General features: G+C 44.3%; 2 protein-coding genes across 2 annotated transcripts in view; both read right to left on the bottom strand.

Annotated features, from left to right (window-relative positions):
* The window catches only part of LOC111066804 (echinoderm microtubule-associated protein-like CG42247), a 34,878-nt gene extending 17,523 nt beyond the window's left edge, over nt 1–17,355 (bottom strand). The window contains exon 1 of the mRNA XM_041593469.1: nt 16,894–17,355. Within this exon, the coding sequence (XP_041449403.1) occupies nt 16,894–17,241 (348 nt within the window). The 5' untranslated portion in view covers nt 17,242–17,355. The remainder of the gene's footprint in view (nt 1–16,893) is intronic.
* LOC121404214 (echinoderm microtubule-associated protein-like CG42247) lies at nt 17,324–17,877 on the bottom strand. Its single transcript, XM_041593478.1, has 2 exons — nt 17,385–17,877; nt 17,324–17,328 (listed from the first exon to the last, which is right to left on the bottom strand). Exons 1-2 carry the CDS (start codon nt 17,875–17,877, stop codon nt 17,324–17,326), a joined length of 498 nt encoding a protein of 165 aa, XP_041449412.1.
* Nucleotides 17,878–22,028: the final 4,151 nt, after the last annotated feature.

Genomic DNA, 22,028 nt, shown 5'->3' on the forward strand with positions numbered 1-22,028 from the left:
AATAAATACAAGCCCCCTCCCGACTGTCCCCATCATACACACACAGACACACTTGGGCCTGGACACATTCTGTTACTGTTGTGCTCCTATGGTGGGATCCACATACGCATAGCTGTATATGATGCTACATACATATATGTATGTACAACGTACATACACATTTGAGGAGTGTGCTCTCTGCGAATAAAACAATAACCAGAAGAGACCGTTGAGCGTGGACAATGAACCGAAAATGAAAATGAAAATTCGCCGAAAATTGATAGATACATGGCCAGATGATAGTTGGATCCATGGCGTACAAAAGTGCAATTTTCTGTCATTGTGCGAGGGCCAGTCCCTGATTGTGTGCACAGTGGCACAAAAGTGACTGACTGCGCACACAACTTTAAAGTGGAACATCGATTGTTCTCTACTATTGGACTAGTGGCGGTACAGTGGGGCTATTCAAGAGGGGAGGAGCTTTAAATAAAACACTTGAGCAAGATACTATTAGAGATGATTGCAGTGTACATTGAATATACATTTTGTAAAGCTTATTGCACCAAAGCCCTTTTCCTTTAGCTGTTTTCAATTTCTTTCCAATAGCATAATAAATATAGCTGAAGTAGATGTTGAGGACTTTGCTTCAGCTTACAGTATGGCCATGATATTCTTATTTGACCATGATATTATATGCACACTCCATAGTGCCCCGAAAAAAGTGCAACAAATATGGAACTGCCAGGGCAGCCATTTGCCGAGGAAGTTTATGGGAATTTGGAATATTTTCATAAAAGCCACACAATCGGCCAGAATAATTCACATTTTCGGCCATGCGTTGACATCGGTCAGACACTCCCCAACCTTCCTATCCACCCAGTTCTATCTTTGGCCAGAACTACACTCTGCACGAGTGTAGAGTCGGTGGATGATGATGATGATGCTGCCGCTGTCGCTGCTGGGGGCCATATTTTCAATTTCTATTGTTGATGTCATGTCTGTGTCCTAGACTGCTGCTCCTCCGCCTCATCCTTTCTGAGAAGGCGGCAGTCGAGCCTCAACTTGTTAATAAAAGTTTACCGATTTTTTGGCGTCCCAAGAATGATTACTGCCACACTGCACACAATTTAAAGTTTTTCAGCTTCATACATAAATCAGCCAGCAAGGCACAATGGTCTTCCAGCTCAACCAAAAAGAGACCACAACCGAACTGAACTAAACTGAACTGAACTGAACCGAGCCGCGCCCGGCTAGCAAAAGAATTCGTATATTGTCCGCGAAAGTTGGCCGCTTCGATTTCGATGCGTGCAAAGTTGTTTAGTGAGGAACTTCGACTGGACACGGACCGCGTTGGCCAAACGCAAAGTAGTACAAAGTGTACCACAAAAATGAGGCTTCAGAAGAGGGGAGGGGAGGGTTAATGGGGGAGTGCTGGTAAAATTAATAAAAGTCGCAATAATACTCGCAATTTCCTCTCAGCGCTATGCCCTGACCCACTCTGACGCACATTTTCCTTTGGACTTGTGCCCCTCTCTTTTCCATATTTTTTGTACATTTTTTGTTCGTCCTGTTTTCCCGTTTCTGTGTGGAAATTCTTTAGCTCAAGCTTGATGCTGGCCGATCCGAAGTTTTTGATTTAAATAGTTTAGCCTGGCGTATTGCTGTTGGACTGGCATTTTTGAGCTTCTGCTGCTGCTCTATGGGTAAGGGTAAGGGTATAGGATAGGTATGGGTGTACACACACACATACATATATTCATCGACTTTCTCAGTCCTTCCTGTGTTTGGCATTACTTTCTTTTTCAGATTCCCCGGCTGCTTTTTGGGGGGGATTATTATTAGTAAGCATTATGGACAAGGCTAGGCTATGATGTACATTCCTCCTCCCCCGCTATCCCGCTGTCCTCCACCGGCGCCCTCTTCTGTTTATGCCCCTTTCGTGCGGAAGTGGCCTGGCTGGGCTGACTTATCGTCGCCATTTTCAGCGAAGAGTCTTCGTGCATAAATAATTTGTTGGGCATTTAATATTTGCTTTAGGTGTAAATATTTCAAGCTCACAAGTGAAACCTGCTCGAGGAAAGGAGGTCGAGGTTTATAGCTTAATTATTCCAATGCATGAAACGGGCCCAGGCCTATGTATGTACTTACATCTCAGATCCCATTCCCTTTGACTCCGTTTCCCTTTCTTCTTTGTTGTTCGGTTCCCATTGTTTGGTACCCCTTTTGTGAGGTCTTGGGTCCTTTTTTCTCTTTTTTGCGCACGCATATAACACATAATTTTTTATGATTTATAAATTGTTGTGTGTGTTTGAATGGGGGTGAAGTCCGCTCTGAGTATAATTTTAATTATTTCCTACATGTGCGTGGTTTATTAATGGCCGCGTCAGCTCAGCTCGGTTTCTTACCGCCTCCCTCTTTCCTTTTAATGGAGGTCAACTTCAGTTGAAAGCACATGCACAAAATAAAAAAGAAATGCACGAAGATTTATTGCATTTGACAAGTTTTTGTTAACGATTATGGCACGTGCTATGGTCGAAGGTCTAGCAACCCCTTTCGGTTAACTCTCGTTAGTTTAAAGTCCCCCCCTAGGAGGAGCCAATGGCCTTTCGGGGCCCGCCTCTGTGTGTGGGTGACACTACGAACTTTTCATCATCTCGGTATTCCGTATCCTTGTACATGTGTACTGATCCTTGGCCGCCTAAGTCACGCAGTGTCAATAAATTAATATAAATGTCACTCGGCAGACTGCAACCCATAAATTTGTCCATCATTCGACAGCGAAGAACTTTTTTAAGGGGGTGTGGGTGGGGCTGTCAAGGAATTCTCTTACCGTTCCGAAGCCAAAGCTGATTTGAATTTAATTACTTGCTTGCCATCGTTTTGCCTTTTGCGCCATTCTGTACACCGTTAAACGTTATGCAAATTGCCTCCAACCACAATACACAAAAAAATAACAGCGACAAAAATTGTTTCTTTTTTCCGACCCGCTGACAAATTGTTGATGAATGTGGAATATTTATACGTATAACCAGGGTATTGCAATGGCTATTGTTTGAAATCCAAAGATATATTCATGGTCAGTAAAACATGGTCAAAATATCACATATTAATATCATACATTAATCACATGAAAATCAACTAAACAAGCCTTACTATTTTTTTGCAAATATCGCATTTAAATTTATAGGGTCGAGAGCAAGGTACCTTAGCTGATATAGAAACGATATATCTTCACGGGTACACAGGTATTTTTTTTTCGGTACTTTAGCGGATGTTCCAGAAGCTGGTAATTGCATTTTCGTACTGAGGAGCGGGAGACGTTAATGAGGGCTGCCGAATCGCATCGGAATGTTGGCCTTACTAAATCATCAGGCTAAAAGCACCGGCCAGGGCTGACGTGTTCTTGGGGGAGAGAGACAGAGAGACATGGTCGTAGATATGGAGAGGCTGTAGAGTAGATGCATGGAGAGAGAGGAGAAGGTGGGCGGCCCACATGCCCAGACACATGCATATCACATATGTCTTTAGCATAGCCAGTGACATTTTCTGCTCCATTATTTTCATCATGTCTGACAGACGACATTTCAACATGCAACTAGAAGCGGGACACAGCTCGCAATGCTCCCGCCGCTACCACCACCTCCCATTTCCATCACCGAGCCTCAAACTCTCTCCGTGCCACACCAACACGTATTGTAACTGTAACTCGAACTGTTTTCGCAATGCATCTGCAAAGTGCTGCCGACTTGGCTTGCCGCACGCCTTTCCCTGAAGCCCTCAGCCGGCTCGTCGGGTCTGCTTTAGACACCAATATATTATGCCATTGTCGTGGTGTGCGTGGGTCTCTCCGCCTGGGTGTGTGATGTTGGGTGTGTGTTCCCAGTTCCCTGTTGCACGGACGTACACATGTACACATGCTATCTGTGGCATGGCCCACGCACAGTCCTTGTAGGTATACACTTACGAGTACTTTCCTGCCACTAACTTCCAACATCCTCGGACAGAGCTCCTCATTCTTTGCTCTCACTCGCACTCTATCTTTCTCTCCCTCTGTGTCAGCGTTTTGCATTGCAAATATTTATACCCTACTTAGGTTGAGTTTTATGTGTGTGCCCATGAAGTTTGCTTGCGTTGTCCGATTTCGGAATGGAGACTGGTTCAGGCTAGTTTGGCCACAGTGAAATGGGAGTAAGATGAACAGAAAAGACCCTTTTTCAAGTGGCCAATGGGAAGCACAAGCTGACCGTTTTTAGTATGGATACAATGCGGTTTAAAAACCAGCAAACGTTTCTTTGCTCTTCTCGGAACGACTCGACTCTAGCCGGAACGACCAGTCTTCATCAGATAGCTCTTTATGTAGCCATATCAAATAAATCGTTTCAGCACCATCAAATCAACAGTCTCTGATTTGTAAGCCATCAGCTCCAATCTTCACTGTCCAAAGAGTGTTTGTCCTTGCGTAGTTTTTCAGGTTTCTGGTTTCTGTTCTCTGGGGTTTCTTCATTCCATTTTTCCACCGCTGCATGCCATGCAATTAATTTGGTGCATTTGCATGCCATCGAAAATAATATACAAAGATGGAATATTGTAAATGCCATCTACACATATTTTGCATGCAAATTTGACACTTTTTGCCTCATTATTTGACGCCATAATAATAATTTTGCTGTGCCGGTCGGGCAGAATGCCAACATATTTCACTCGCCAGCACCAGCACATGGATACATATTTACTGTGTGACTGTGTGTGAGAGTTAATAAGGAAATATCCTTTTACACATGTGACCCTAATAATTTCTCCGAGTTCTTAGAGTCTGAGAGAGCAGAGGCGGAAGGACGCGCCTGCATTACTAATAATAATGCCATTGTATGCATGCGTATATGTGTGAGTTAGAGTGTGTATTAGTGTGTGTGTGTGTGTGTGTGTGTCTATGTGTGGTGGGGGTATTTTGTGCTGTGTTGTGATTTATTGCATTCGTGTGCCAGATTTTACAAATGTAATGCGCCACACTATAGTCCCCAGAAGCCTCTCTCCCTCCTCATGCATATGCAAAGTTTCGAATATTTTGCCTTGCGCCCCCACGAATGTGTCACTGTGTGAGTGTGTGTATCAGTGTGGGTTTCCCCCAGTTCTGTTCTCGCATAAATATTCCGCACAGAGTCATATTTCTTTCTTTCGTTTTGTATGCGCTCTACTTTCAAAGTGCCGTGGACATACGTGTCGGAATTATTTGACTTCCGTTTTCCGGTTTTCCTCCCCCCACTCAGATTCAGATTCGAGTTTGAGGAGAGCGAATGGCTCATACTCCTGGCTTTTGAGCATAAGATGAATATGAAATTTTTATTAGCTGGAGAAACTTTTAAATGCAAATTTGTTAACCAAACCATCCAAATGACTTTTTCTTGCTCAGGATCTGGCTATGTCTGGCACCAACTCCTGTTGCTCACATGATTTCTGATGTAAGCGGAACTTGTCAATTCGTTGAGCAGAAAAATCAAGATTTCTGGAATTCATTTATTCAATTTTGGAGCCATCTTGAAATTAAAATCATGTCAGTCAATTGAAATTGCACACTCACTCACAGCTAAAAACTAGACTGGTCTTCCGGTCAAAGATTACGTATACGCACAAAAACACACACACACACACAAACGCATAGAACAATCAAAAATGGAAAAGGAAACTATCTGTAGCAGTGCGCATAACTATGCATAATTGTTGTAAAATGTCGGAGCCCGAAAATCTGATAAATTATAACTGAAAAGTTTTTTGAGTACGCCAGCAAAATTTTAAGCAATTCCCAGGCAGGCAACAAAAGCAAACGCATGGCACCAACCCATCCCACCAGCCCATTGCCGTGCCCGTAACCGAATCCCAGTCACAGCCAAAGTTGAAACATATTCAATTTATGACTTCAGATGAAAATTCCCCCAGCATTTAAATCACTTATGCACTTAATCAGTGCACTTAAAATTCAAGAGAAGTACCACAGCAGAGACACTCTGACAGAGGAAATTCGCAATCATCTTCGCATACACTGTCGAACACAACTGTGTGCAGAGATATTCGACAAAGTAAATTTCCCAATATAATGCTATATAAAATAATAATAATCATAAAAATGTGGTTAAATGTACCTAACTGTGAAGACCCCTTGGGCAAGAGCCAGCCACGCTTAGTTCCGGATAGTCACTCGATTATAGCCCGACCCGATCTTTGAGAAAGGAGCAAATACAATGAATATTACTGATATTGGGTTTAAACGATATTCACAGGCGAAAGAGAGAGCATGGAACATCTAGCTGCACTACTTTTTATAGCCACTGAGATCTGCGTGTTTTGGCTTTTAACGCCAACCATATGGGGTCGAAAAATAAAGGGAAATCATTGAATATTGCGTATATTAAATTTCACATACACATGTACATTAGGTTGAGCCAAAAAAAAGTTATTTTGAAATTTAAACGGCACACCCCTTAATTTTGTTATCTTGAGTTTGATAGTAATATTAAAGTTTTTATTTTTATTTAAAATAATTCGGAATTTTATTTACTAACAAAAAATATATCAAAATTGATCCCAGCCCAGCCTAATGTACATACGTATGTAAAAAGTGATGTATACGATTTTTGGCCGTTCAGTGTTGTATGTGGATTGTTGTATGACATATAATTTTATATTAATTTAGGGGTAGCTAGAAGAAAATGTTGATAGTTTTGATTATGCAATGTAATGTAAAATAGTTTTCCCTACTCCCCTCTTCTTCCCAACATATTTATGCATATTTACGTGTGAGGTCTGCAGGAATGCATTTACGGCCGATTCCTTGGCCCAGAAATCCCGTAAAGTCGCCTTCTCCGGCGGCTCTCGCGTGGGATAAGTCGTCATCTCCGTTGTGGTCGATTCGGCGTACATCGAACTTGATTGCTATTATGAATCCGAGTACGATAACTACACTCACACACGCACCCACTCACAGCCAGGTACTCCGGCTACTTAGCCCAGTTCGGACTCTATTTTGTGTTTATTTTTGGCACAACACGCCTTGACTCTGATTGAGGGCTTCACTGGGGCGAAATAAATGAATTTAGATCACGTGACAATTTGCGGGCTTATTTAGGCACCAAGGCTTCGGCTATTTGGTCTTTATTATATTTTGGGTGTAATTTAAATATTTCGCCAGTAGGCCGTATAAAAAAGCATTTATCACAGTTGATATAATTAATTTCACCTTCACAAGGAATATTTACATATATGAATTTACACTCGTTCGTACATACATATGTACATATATAAATCAAATGCTTATGGCAATATTTTCGGAAATTAAATCTTGTTGGCTGCGGACGTTTGGAATTCTTTCAGAGGAGCAGAGAAGTGCAGAAACGAGTAGAGAGCCATCCAGAGTGGAGCTCTCTGTAACCGCATTATCCGCTGCTAAACACCAAACTGTGCCTACAGTGCCTCTGAAAAGTTTCGTCAAGCGCGCCAAGCCGCAGTCAGCGCACAATACGAGTATGACGCAAAGTATTGCAGCGCATACATAAACTCAAATAAAAAGGGAGCCGGTGACATGGGGCAGAGACAGGGAAGAGTGAATGGTGAACGTCTTGACACATTGGGCCTGTATGTGTGGCTTGGTCTAATGGCATTTTCAAATAGCTTAGCGCAAAAACTTCATACAAAAGTCACTCACACACTCGAACACTCTCCAGAGCCATGTCAGGCCATCAACAACGGCTACAACAACAACAACAAAAACATCAACAACAATGGCGACGTTTCAATTGCATTTCCGTTTGTACCAGTTTTCATTTCAAAACTCATAAGTTTTAGACGACATCAACGGCACCGACAACGACAACAACGACGACAACGACGACGACGTGACCAGCTCACTCTTCTACTTCTACTTCTACCGCGTCTGCCTCCTCCTGTGGTTCGACTTGGGCCACGGGTACACTCTGCTGCTGCGGTTGACAGCGCGGGACAACTGTTTGCAAATTCTAAAAAGTTTTCAATATGTTTGACGACGTGTGCCATCCACAATGGTAGATAAACACTTTTTAGCGGTTTAATCTGCAGGTGGAACCCATTTGGTGGTTTTTTGGGCAAAGGGGAAAGTTACCGAAAGATGAACATGGTACCTACAATATGAATTTGCTGAGCGAACCATATTTGTACACAGAACTTTTGGTTTTGCGAATAAAATCCAAATATTAAACAATCATTTTGTAGCCTAAAAGTTGATCGCTCTTCTCTACCCCAAAACAACATTTTACTCTCGCTGGTAGTCGATTTTTCGCTTGGATTCTATTCTCTGCTGAAATTTTTTATTTAATTCAGCATCATTAAGGGACAGTTTTGTATATTCCCAACCATTTATTTTAAATTTCAAAATGGTTAAATTGCTAAATTTTCATGTTTACCAAAGGCTGAAAAGGCCCAAGTTTCCAGAAAATTGCTTACCCTACTATTTTTATCAGGCTAACTACAAGTTTTTTCCCCTGTGCCGCCGGACCGGCTTTCTTCAAGTGAAAGTTGTTGTGCAAGGGAGAAACAACGGAAGTTTGTCCGCCTCTCCTCACCGACTTCCACTTTACACTTGAGCCGCTTGACAACTTTCACCATTAGCGGAACAACAGACAAGCACAGACACAGACAAGACAAAGCCACCGACATCCACACAATATGGCACACACCAGTCGAATTTGTAGTCAGCGCCATCAATTCAAGTTGAAGACATTCTCCAGGCCCTCGGAGGCCTGTGTTTTATTGCCCTGTGCGCTTTGGGGGCGACAGGAATGTCTGCCTGCTGCTGTACAGCACCCCCAGTACAGTCCGGTAAATTGAGTTGTTTTGCATAGTTTAAACCGACTCTTCCCTGACGTCAGCCAGAGAAATTATGAAAATGTGACGAGAGAAGGAGAAGCCATTGCATTCCTTACCCAAGCAGACTCAACCACACCACAGCAAACAAAGCCCAGTCGAACTAAGGTAGCGGTTAAGTGGGGAGGTGCCTGGCTGTAAATAATTTATTTATTTGCTGCCTCCTTTCGGACACACAGTTTAGAAGCGCTCCTTGGCTGAGGAAATTTGTTGTCATTTATTACAATTGCTGCCAGTTGGCCTGCTGCTTTTTTGGCAGCGCCCAGTGCCGTGTAGCCAAGCCCAGGACAAATAAGCAGAGTCCAAAAAAGAACCTTCAAATTCTAATTACTGTCATTTGGCTCTGGTTTAAGTTTTTCTACCAGGCTGCGGCTGGGATTTTGGCAACTCCTGCTCTCCGCCAGCATAAATTGGCTTCCATGGAGCCAAAACTTTTGATTCCTCCCCGCTGTTTGTTTTCTTTTGATTAAGCTAATATTTTTTAACGTTAGTTTATGGCTGGAAGTAGTAAAATGCAACTAAAATTATTATTACTCATTTTAAAGAAAACAAAAACTCGTTACTCGTTTATGGTCCCAGTTGGCCGACGAAAGGAAGGAACTCTTCAAAAGCAATTTTAATGCGGGGAAGTGGAACATTTCTGCTGCTCGCTGATGATTTAAATTGGAAATTCTAATGTCAGTTTCCATTCCCACTCCGCCTTGTGGAGGAAAGTAAATAAGTTCCAACCTTTTTTATGTAGCTCAGTCAATAAAGTTTTATAGTTTTCATACCCGGCATTCAAAGAGTACAAGGGTATGTTGCATTCGTGTGGGTTTCTGTAACAGGCTGAAGGAAGTTTATCTGTCCATCTAACCATGCGATCTCAAAGGATTAATGAAGGTAGAATTCAGTCAAATGATAAATAGTCGATAGGTTAATACAAATTCTACTTATTCTTGGCACTGTTGAGTCGCGGGCAATATATCTGCGTCATATATGTGTACATACTCATATATATAACGAAGAGTCAGAGCGTCCTTACTTGCCTTTACCGCCTGCCGCAGTTTAAAACTGTCCTTGGCTATTTGTTTAACCCGACTCCTTGTTGTTGCTACGCTTGCTGTTGTTTCTGGTGATGCAATTAAAAACGCTGATATATGTTCTTTTTACAATTCAATAAATTTGCGCAATGCTTTACGGTTGCCAGTCACCCAGCGTGCTCTCCACCCGCTCCCCGACTGGCTTTTAATGCAATGTTTGTGTACGTGTGCCCGTGGGCCTCTGCTTGTACACTGGGTGTGTTCTTTTTCTACACTTACAGGGTATTTGCAATTTTCTCAGATGCTTTCAGCGCACAATCTCACATAAACTGTTCTTATGATCGCAACAATTCCGATCATATCATAAGTTAGAGAAGTAAGTGAAAGGTTGGTAGGTGGCCGACCGGTCGAAAGAAAATACTAACTTATTATTGATATATAAAATCTTCTACAGAAATTGTCTCTGTTGAGAACAGTCGGTCATCGAGCTTCGAGGATATATGAGCTTCGGCGACCTGAAGTTTGCTCTTCAGCATTTTGACTCCGCCAAGCGTCGAAACGATTCAGAGTCTTGCAAACCAATGACAGTTTAATTAATTGCCGCACTGTAATGCGTTTTAAATTGTCATGTTTATACAGAAAAATGCTGCGAGGCTTTCTGGTCCTGCTCGGCTGGCGCTCTTTGTGGTGTTTGGGTGACAGGCAAAGAGAGCTCCCAGAATGTCCTTGCAGTGTAATATCGTGACTCTCCGGGTGGAACAATGGGGGAATAGTGAAAGCAATAAACCAAAAAATTATTTTACCCTACTTTTATTCGAAACAACAATATTTCGGAGATTGCATAGCAAACAGTCAAATTGGCCAATGAAGATGCTCACAAGGACATATTCATATTATCCATATTAAACGGAAAAAAAGGAAATTATATAAGTAAAAACGTTCAGAATCCAACTTTAAAAGAGCAACTTCCAAATTGTCACAACAATCTACGAAATAGTATCAGAAAAACCATCTAATAGAAATCCAAATTACTGTCAAAAGAGGGTATTATCAGAAAGGTCTTCCTTGTCTCCTTTATTTATAAGTTCACTTTAATTTCCCGCTTTCATAAATCTGTATTTAGATGCATAATTTTGCAACTTTAATGTGCAATTAGCCCATTGTCGGAAACGCCTGTGTGGTTGACTGGTTTGTTAATATTGTTTTTCATTTGTGTTTCATTGTTTTCAACTAATTGTTATTATAGTTTGGGGATGTTTTTCGAGTTTTAACACCTACATATTTTCAGAGGAATTTTCGCTTGCGGTTGTCTCCCACAACTCCCATCTGCACCATACGGCATCGCTAATGCCATTCCAATGGCCGTAGCAACAACAGCAGGCAAATTTTAATGTCAACCAGCATGAATATCGAGTGGAATATATATAAATTAATGCCCTGTGCACGAGATTGCATGTGCAGAAATGCATCTGTGTGCGTTAAGCCATGGCATGCATCTGGTCTGATTTGATAAGACGCTTAAGTGCTTCGGTTGGACTAATTTATTAAAGTGCTTTATTAATGCCCCTAACGAAATCCTTCCCGCAATTGAGGAGGGGCATGCGTTGCTTCGCTCTTGAGGCATGCTAACGCCCTTAATTGTGTGCAGTGCCAGAAGGAAAACAAGAGCACCCGAAGACAATGGTGGTCTGGGTCACATTTTCCGAGCCAATGCGCTTGCAACGCCGTATGCGTAATATTAATAGGCGTATACGTAAGCAGAATCTCTTGACGCTCTGTTGTGCTTGTTGCTGTTGCGGCTTTTGCCATAATTGCAAAATGCCTTGTGGATATGGACGTGTTCGAGCCCACATCTATAGATAGATGTACATTTGTATGTATTAGCCTGATGGCACAAAACGTAACATCCAGCCAAACGTTACAAGGATTTTTCCAAGAGGTTTGCTCCGCACAGTGGTAAGCATTTCCGACCCAAAAAAGTATTTAATGATATTCCTAATCAAGATAAAAATCTGGGTCTATTTAATCATGTCCGTTTGTATGGATTGAGCGTTTCTTAAGCTTTTACTAAAAATAAACATCCTTAGACCACCATCTTCCCTCAAATTACGTTTAAAAACAATTAAAACAATTCAAATTAAGCATTAAACATGCGACTAATATTTCTGAACTCTCAATATGTGGTTACTCCTTCAATCCTTATATTTTTTATCTCTTGGCTTTATTTTTCCTTTTATGAATTTAAAAATAAATCACATAGGCGTAACGACAAGTATGTATCTTTTCGAACCCATTTGGTGCAGAAGCTGATCTTGACTTCCATTTATCTCGAAGTCCCGACACAAATTATTTATTGTTTTATGGCCAGAAAGCCATTTAATTAAAGTAATATAATTTTCAGAAACCGAATCTATCGACGGCCACAGACCGAACCAATTATTTCGGCGCCCTTTCATACGACCTGATTGGCAAACAACATTACTGAAAAAAAATAAATGAAAAAGGGGAAACAGCAATGCGATGAAAGGCGGCAATTAATGGGTAAAAATCCAGTGACCAGTGCCTCTTGCTCCCAGTGCTCCTGATACAGGTCCTGCCGGTGCAGAAGTTACGTGTGCCAACTGTCAATTCAATCAGCACACTTAATGCAGTGGGAAGAGAGCCACAGCGGCAGACAACTCAAAAATGTAAATCGAGCAAGGCTCTGATGACGTAGTCAGAAAATCATTAAAATCAGCTCACACAATGGGTCCGAAAGAGACGAATATGCCGAGCATATCCCAGCAATGAGTCAGAACCGAGCAACGCAACCGAACACAAAAAATGGCCCGTCTCTGTTTATATTTGTGTCGAGCAATTAAAAAATCATTGCAGCAGCAGCACACAAGAGGAAGCCATCTGAAGGGAACATGATGGACTTTGGGACTACTTTCACCTAGATTCTTGTTGGCGGATCTACTAACTAAGTAGGAAACATAATCTGTCGAAGTGATCCTTCGAAAACCCACTCTCCATACCATAAAAGATATCCAAAACTCAATAAGGAGAGCTCTTTACTTTTTGAATGTATAATTATATGCGATAGATATCAGATATGAATTGAATTTAAGTTCACTGTTGAACAGTTTCGGGACAAAAGGGATTGAGACTAGACGCTAATTGAAATAAACAATTTCTATCAATGCCAAGAACTCTTCAGATGCTCTCTTCAAGTGCAAAAATTCCATTAACACAACACTAAGTCCTCTTTATTGCTACAACAGTAAGATCAGTGCAAATATTCACTCAAATGCAATGGGTATAAACTGTTCTCGTAGCTGTGAAGAAGACATGTCAGAATCATATATATATTATATACATATGTATGTTACGCATACGCATGGCCCGCACCTTTTGTGAAAGTGAGCGCTCGAAGGACGATATGGCACGGGATCTGGGTGAGCGGGATTAAAGGCAGAGGGGCGACTGAGATTTTGTCGTGGCGTTGTAAGTGAAAAGGATCACGAACACGCAAATGCGCAATTTATGTCGTCAGGTGCAGTCAACGAAGACAGGGTAGAGGCACTGCCCCTCCTCAGCACTTCCGCCCGCCCAGACTGAGCCCAACAGCCTCTATCCAACCGTGGCTCTCCTCCCCCAGTCGGTCCATCCACATTTCACATCCCTGGCGCGTGCAACACGTAAATGGCAGCGAAATTTATCAAACGCTTTATAGCCCAAAGGCGAGCTCTGAAGTTTTGGCCTGGTTGTGGCCGGGTGTGGATACCAGGGTGTACCGTATGGGTCTGGTGGGTTTAATCTTGTTCACATGTCACTGCAGCTTGTTTGGCCATAAGTTTGCTGCCTCCCTGGCTGCTTGCTCAGCCACGAAGCGGGCAAATAATTGACGTGAAATCTGGTCACTCTCCCTCTCTCTCTAAGCCCCCTGCCTGACCGACCGCCATTTTATATGCAGTTAATTACAGCGCTGCCGACCTTGCGTGCTTTTGTTCTTCTGGCTTCTTAGTCTTGCTCTTCTTGGCATGCCGCTCACGCTTGTGCCAAAAATCTTAATTTCTTTACGGGCTGTGGCTCTGACCCAGCCCTGGAAAGGAAAGCTAACAGCTCTGCGTGTCCGTTTTCTTGGCCAGCATTTTTTCGGGGTGCAGCGGTGGCCATCATTCATAATTGGCGTGCTGCACCTTTAAGGCGTATTTATGGCACAGTGGCATTGTCGGTCAGGTCGGTCAGGTCCGGCCAATTCGTAGTAGTTGCAGCTAAATTACATGATACACATACATATATCTCATTTTAAGGGTAAATTGGTTGAGTTGCGGCATTAAAATGGAATTTCCTTTGAGGTCATCAAAGAAATTTATAAATTGCATTGTCCAACATTAAAACACTTTTAGGGAGTGATAGAAGAAATCAAAGTATGCAATTTATTTAAATATGGAAAATGAGCAATTCACACAGCAACATTTTCAAGAGTGATTTTAATTCAACTAAACAATTTGAATAATGGCAGACATTCCTTTACTTTAATTCGAGCATCTCATAACTATGCCGGATAACCGACAATATTAACCTAAGAGTTGGAAAATCCAAAAATCCGCAAATAGTTTTGTTCCATGCCAATAAATTCACGTCTTTTAGAATGAATTCACTTTAATCTATGTATGCCTAACCCACCTATCATTATTAAATTCCTTAGTTTTCTATAAGCATTTTTTCTATATCTTTTGATTGGTTTCGATATTCGCCTAAGCCGCGGCGCGCCGTTCACTCCGTCTACTACGCATTCCACTGTTCTGCGACCTTTGCATGGCCAGAAGTTCAAAACTTTGATTATAAACTGCGGGCACGAACCACCTACTCAGTGTTCCGCGCTACCAGTGCAATTATTTGTGCTGCTTGACAAGGTTAATGCAATTTGCTGCACCCAAAATCATTCAAATTTCGGGCCGGCTCAGCGAGAGTCGTCACGCGTGTCCGGGATTGATGAATAAATTATTATACATGATTTTGTAAACAGTTTTTAGTTGGTGTGGCTGGGCCGAAAAATTAATTATATTATTTTGCAGCTCTCCAAGCCGCTTCAGGGTGAACTCCTGCGTACTTTTCTCTCTCCATTTTTGCATACATTTTTAATTTCCCTAAGTGAAACGCCAAACGCCACAAGTTTCCAAATTGGCCTTTTTCGCGTGAGAGCGCCCGAAGTGGCGGGTGATTTTCTATGCATTTTCCCATTTGATGTGTATATACGAGTACTATGTGCTGGCTCTAGCGCTCCTGCTCCCCTATTGTTCTTTGTTGCCTTTTGTACACTGCTCAAAGCGCGGCGTGGGGAATGCAGGAGTGAGTGCCGCCGGCTCTGCAGGAGGTCGGACGGTCGTCTTCATCATAAGTTTTGATTTCGTATGAGAGCGGAGGCAGCCAGGAGGTGGCATGCTGTGCTTTTGTTTGCCCGCCGTGGGCTAGGCGCGGAATTGCCTTTGCCGGGCGGGTTTTATCCTGGGTTGCAGCTGAATATGTGGCCGTACCCGGTGCCGTGGTCGGCGCAGGACCCGCAGCCAAGCTACAGCTACAGCTGCAGCTGGAACTCAAAGCTCCAGCGTGAGGAGGAAATGGCAACGGGGGTATTTTTGCTGGCTCCCTCCTTGTCTTGAGCGCTGCCATTCTTTGACTCTGGCTCACTCACAGACTGCATTAGACGCATAGCTGGCGCTGGCTTTTGACTTTGGTCGTTATCGATTATGACTTGCTCGAATTCACGCAACTTCCTTGTCCTTGTGCTGGTACTGGTACTGGTACTGGTACTGGTCTCAGTCTCATTCCATTTCATTCGCGTCTCTCAAACGGAAGGTGGAAACTTTCTCAATAGATGTTCTGGGGACATGTAGGATGTGCAGACTCTTGATTGCTGTGCCCGCATGCTGCGAGTGATTTGTGCAGATTCCTCCTTTGTCAGCTGCTTCGAGGAGATTTAAAAACTATTTCCGGAAAGAGCTCGGGACTCCTGAAGGTATGACAGGTTGACATGAACTCAATAGACACTTATTCTCCGTAGGAATCAGAGTACGCATAGATACACACAGATTTTGATATTGCGCAGGGATCAGTTTTGTAAATCGTATCGATGAATCCATCACACAGCCACTCCAGCGATAAGTGCTTATCAGTTGGGGTGGGGCACGGCACTCCTTAAGTCATTCCCATTCACCCTGCCTTCTTCAGTTTCTCTTAAAGTGACCCGCTCTCTTAGTAGCCAGTCTTTCTCTCTCTCTCTTCTGTTCTCTTCCTTTTGCAACGTAAGACCTAGTTCCTGCGTTGGCGTTGGCGTTGACGTTGGCGTTGACGTTGGCACCCGTCTCAGGCCAGAACTCTAGCTAATTGTTGGTATTGCTACTTTTTTAGGGCTAAAATCCTACAATCCAGCCCAACAATGTAAGTGAGAGGCTCTCACACACACACACACACACACACACACACACACACACCAGTGCACACGCTCGTGTGGCAAGAATGAGCACACAAAAGCGGATGGAGAGAAAGCGAAAGTGTTTGCATGCAAAAATGTGGCAACCGTGTGGCCCCTGCCCTGCCCCTTGGAAACTCCCACTCCACGGAAGACGGACCAAAACAAAGGAGAAAAGTCAAGCACTACCTCGGATTTTTAGGCCAAGTGACCGTTACCGCTACCCTGGTTGGTGGGGCAATGGGAGAGTAGTGGGTGAGTTGGCGAAGAAGGGGGACGGACGCTGACCGCAAAAAGCGAAGCAGCGAAAAACGCCAAAACTTCGTATATAGTTTTATATACCCCTCTATGTACATACATACTCGTATGTGGCCAAGCGTTACACACACAGCACTGGCACAACCATATAAAATTATACAAAAATATTCAAATTTCTATTGATTTTACGCTGCCGTGAAAACTTTCACTTAAACTTCAAAATAATGAAAAATGCAAAGTGCAGAACATGAGAATGAGAATCTGTCACGGGGCTCGGGGGAGACTCACCTTGAACGCCTTGAACGAGGAGACCACATAGAAGGCGCCATCCTCCAGCTCGTCCAGATGATACTTTCGGTCGCCGTCCATGGAGAAGACATAGCGTGCCCCTCGCGGCAGATCCATCTTGGGCGAGATCTTGTCCAGCAGGTTGTCCAGCGACGTCACATCGCGGCCGGGTCTATAGCGCAGCTCCACCCCGGGGAAGAACGGGTCCCCGTTGCGGTAGAAAACCACGCGCCGGGCCTTCCAGTAGGAGAGATTGGAGTAGCGGGAGGCCGCCGCACTAGAAATCTCCGGCCGCGATTTGGAGCGCACCAGAGGCACAACAGGCGGTTGCTCCGAGGTCTCACTCATATTGTCCAGGTAGCTCGGGCTGAGAGCACGACTCTGATGGCCGCTCTGGACACCACTCTGGATCCCACCCGAGCCGCCGTTCCTAGGCTGCCAGTAGTCGGGTACGTGCCGAATACCAGCACCAGCACCAGCACCAGGACCACTTCCAGCTGCTGCAGCAGATGCACCGGCGATATCTGGCTGCAAGTCGCCGGCCGTTAGGTCCTCGTCCTCATCCTCATCGTAGGGGGCATTCTGTATCCGGAAGCTGGAAGAGATGTTGCGCTTGGGACTCTTCACGGGGCTGCTGTGGTTGCTGTCGTTCTGCTGGTGATTGCCGCCACTGCTGTGGTTGTTGTTAATGTTGCCGCTGTGCTTGTTGCTAATATTATTATTCTGCAGATTATCATCAAAGTGGGACGCCGTTGTCTGGGTCGGTATCGGTGTTGGCGAAACGTTTCCCTCGAGCTGTGCGTTCGAACTAATTTGTGGCATTGTTTGGCCGCCAAGCACGGACTCGTTATTAGCAGCTGCGACGCTGCGACCATGCCCATCCCCATCTCCGTCCAGGTCCCCGTCCACACCATCCACATCCCTTTCCTCATCCGCCATGGCAGCGGCCTCGTGGGCCAGGTAATCGTCGTTCTCTTCGTTCATGTTCGCTGTATGGTGCAGTCGCGTCGGAGAAGGCTCTCTTAAGACTCTAGCTAGGAGCAAGCCCCTTCCTACGACACCTTGCGTGCTAGATTTGTTGTGGTCAAAAGAATTGCTAGGGGCAGCAACGCCGTCGTCGCGTCGACGCAATGAAAGTCTCCGCGTGCTCCTTTCTCAAGGCTCCTTCCTCTTCAAGTGTTTGTTCTCGCCAGCAGTCGTGGCTTGTCCAGCGATGTGTGATGTTCTACGACACTGCAAGTAGAAATGTTCATGTATGGTACACCTCAAGTTACTTGGCCAGACAAACTCCCCTTCCGTATACATTTTTTAGTGCCAACGTCTGACAAATTTGATGTTGGATTAAGATCACCTCCCACCAATTGGGCCAATTGGCTAGCCCAAATTGCAACATTCATAACCATGTTCTAGCACCTGTTCCTACACAGATATATACACATGTATGTATGTATGTATGTGCAACATATGTATGTCCTCTCAAGTGTCGCTTTCAGAACTATCAAATGTTAACCACGTCTGTAGCCCGCCCCTCTGCCATCGATATGCCCGGAACTCTCAATGCAATGTGTCCAATGCTCTGCATTGCCCAGAGGCCCTTCAGAGTCCCCTCTCCCACCGCTCCGCTCGCTGCCGACTCCACGCCAGAGCACGATTCAATGGGCCTGTCCGGCGAGCACTCTTCCAGTTCCTTTGTCCCAGTAAACAGACCAAAGAGCCCCACTCAACCATTTGGCGAGCACACTACAAACATTCACACTTCTCCGGGCTTCGGGTGCGGGTAGGACCGCTGCCGGCGTTATCGGACTGCCTTCTCCTGCGCTGGAGAGGCCGAAATATCGCGTATTATTTGCCCTGTTCTGGTTTATGCAACCCAGCTCTGCCACGAGTGGAGAGGGGCCCTCGACGAAAGCAAGGCAGAGCGAGAGTTGCAAGAACCGAAAAATTGCAGACGGCAGACTGCAGACGGGCCAAGTCCTGGCCGGGACTTAAGTGGCATAGGTCTCTTGTGTCTTTGACCAAGCCCCACACACACTCACACAAAGCCACATGGGCACACAGCCATTCAAACAGATACTCGTACAACTCGCTTCCACTGCATTGGAATTTCTCGTGTATTTTACAATTGCAACAAAAAATAAATATTTACTGGCAGTGGGAGAATTCGCTTTTTTTTACCATTTTGTGGGTTTGAGTTTTACCTGCTTTATGCAAATTCGTTTTTATTGCAACACGTTGCAAGTTGTTTTATGGCCGTAGATTTTTTCCCTTTTTGGGCTTGGGCTTCTCCGCTTGGGCTCCTCTGTAGCTTCTTTTGCGGCGGCAATTAGGTTAATGACACTTGGGTCTGGCGGTTGTTGTTGCTTGTTGTTTTGTGTTATTTATGCACAAACAGTTGTTGCTCTTGTTGCCACTTGAAGCAGTGGACGCAGGGAGGGCGGATAAGGAGCAGGAGACCGGCATCAGCATCAGCATCCACTTCCACTAATTGACTATCAATCAGTCGCAATTGTCTCAACTTGTTTAAGGCACACTCTCTTCCAGGGACGCAGGGAAGAGTGGCGGTGGAGTGCAGCAGGGTTTACACAGAAAGACAAACACATTTACTTGAATCAAATTTAATGAACCCGATGGAAAGTTTATTAAAACATATCCCAAAGAAAAGTTGGCCAAAACAAAAGTGCGAAACTTTGCTCCTTTCGGTGCTTTTTCTTTCGCTCCTCGACGCTGCACTAGAGTAAATTCCGTGTGGCAACTTTGCCGGTCAAAGTGTTTTTGAATTGTGTTTCATGTGCCTCTGTTGTGCTTCCTCGGGCTCCACTGCCTTCTGCTGCTGCGACCTGCTGCCGTCTGTGTCCACTCTAAAGTCGTCGACGACGCAGCCAATTTTCCTAGGGAACGCCAGCAGAGGCCCTTGCCTGCGCCCGAGCCCGTGTCCGCGCCCACCCTCTACTCCTGGTCGTCCTCGCGCTTCGAATTACACGTTCACTTCTCCTCACTGTATGTGTGAGTGACTGACTTATGGGGCTAATGCCGCTGCCGTGCTGCCTCTTATCGGTTCCTTCTACTTCTACTTCTCCTTCTCAACCTCGTCTCATCTAATTGTGCTCTGCTTAAACTCGTAGAAACCACAGGCAAAGCCAAGCCAAGCCCATACCCGAACCCCACTCACATATACTTGTACAGGGGGAAAACCATGGTCTGGCGTGGCATGGAGGCCATTCGTTAGGTTCTCTTGCCCGCTTGGCTTTTTCACCTTTGCCAGTTTTGTGCCCTCTCATTGCACTACTTATTACCTCAGGCAGTGGCATGGCCAGAGGGATCTTTCTCCTCTCTAATTATTGTGCTTGCGGTAGAAGCTTTTGTTGGAAGTCATGGAATTCCTATAGGTTTCATTGGTGGTATTTTCTAAGCCCTTATTGGTAACCTGCCGGGATCTTAGCTTTACTCTTTAAAAGGGAGCGGATAAGTTGACCTCGACTGTTTACCCTCTGCTAAGACAACAGAGCTGCTGGGCGATTTTGTACTACTTACTGTGGAAAGATGTCTATCCGAAGATACTCATAGATACTCCAATAAGCATGTGTATTCTGCAAGTTTCATGACTTTTCTTGCGTATTTAAATATTGAACGGGCTAAGAAACCTATCGATCAACATGGAGGAAATATGCTTAGTGTTCTGTTTTTTTAAATGAAACGATTTGAGAGAGTAACACAATTAAGGCTCAGTTTGATCATTTGGGGATGGCTGCACTTACCCATGGTAAAAGAAAAATTAGAAAGGCACGGAGAGAGATTAATATAAAATGATATTCATAATAAACTTGTTTCTTTCACATTTCGAGCCACTGCACCACAGTTCCCGTGCCCCACGCCTCGCACCCACGTTTACACGCGGGGACAGCACCCAAAGGGGAGAGGAAATCGCACTTTGCCTTATCGTGTTTGTGTTGCTGTAGTTGTTGCCGTATTACTGTACGTGTGGGCTTATATTCGTATTTTGTCGTCGACTTAGTCAACGACGTCAACGTCAACTTCCACCATCGTGCAGCACCTTGGCAGAGCAACTCCTGCTTATGCGCCACTCACATGCAACTCCTTGGGCGAAACAATTTGTGTGGATTTCAGTGCTTTTGGCAGTGCTGTGAAATTTTCTGTGTCACGGTGGTCGCCAGAGCAAGCAACAGTCCCAGCCATAGGTCCACGCCCCCCCAAGAACAATTTTTTCGGTTGGTTGCGAGGTGGTGTGGCCCTTTTTTTTCTTTTTCATTTTTTGTCCATTGTACAATTAGGCCAAACGTTTGGGGAAATTTGTTTTTATTACAATGCTATTACTTGTGATTTGTATTAGAAGGCGACGCTCTCTGCGAATAACATCGTGTGCCACCCACCCCTCTGCAGAAACTCCTTTAAATTAATCACATTTTTGTGTGGGCGACGCACCGTTTGGTGATGTTAATGTTTTATTTTAATGCCGCTTCCGGCTAGCTGCGTGATTTGTGGATTTCGAGCCATAATCTGGAATGAGTATAAATATTATTGCGCCTAAGTTTTGAAATACTTTGACTATTTGATCATCAGCGAACTCAATGGGAGTTTCTTTCACTTGCCATATTCCTGTAATTTTCTCAGTAAACGTATGAGCTTCCATCAGCTTCTACCACTTTTATTTTCAATTATCTAATTTTTGCCCAACAGGCACAGAGCACACACTCACACACTCATACAACAAACTATTATAAGACCCAATAGAGTCACGCCCTCATCAGTTAACAACTCAAAGAAGCTTCTTCTCTTCCTCCCTCCAACTCTCCCTCTCCCTCTTTTCAGCAGCCAATCAGAGTAAATACATGGATGTATGGGAGGGAGTACTTAGGAGAGGGCTGCAAGGCATTTGCCATAATAAGCTCGTTCAATACCGCAGGGAGAGAGGTAGAGAGGAGGCTGCATGAAAGTGCAGCACCTTGTTGCCTTTCGGAATTGTGTTCACATGAAGGACGCTGGCCCATTCGAGGCTGCGGCGGCTGCCGCAGAGTCCACCAAAAGTCGATGGCTAGAAAAGATGTTTTGTTTGCTGAAAATGCCCACTCTGCAGCAGGAGCAGAGCACACATACACATACGTGCTCGCCTTAAATGT

The sequence above is a fragment of the Drosophila obscura genome, unplaced genomic scaffold (assembly GCF_018151105.1).
Source record: "Drosophila obscura isolate BZ-5 IFL unplaced genomic scaffold, ASM1815110v1 contig_189, whole genome shotgun sequence".
Taxonomy (NCBI): domain Eukaryota; kingdom Metazoa; phylum Arthropoda; class Insecta; order Diptera; family Drosophilidae; genus Drosophila; species Drosophila obscura.

Bases quoted from the DNA above. Each gene is read 5' to 3' on its own strand.
- LOC121404214 (XM_041593478.1), bottom strand. From the start codon at position 17,877: ATGAACGAAGAGAACGACGATTACCTGGCCCACGAGGCCGCTGCCATG.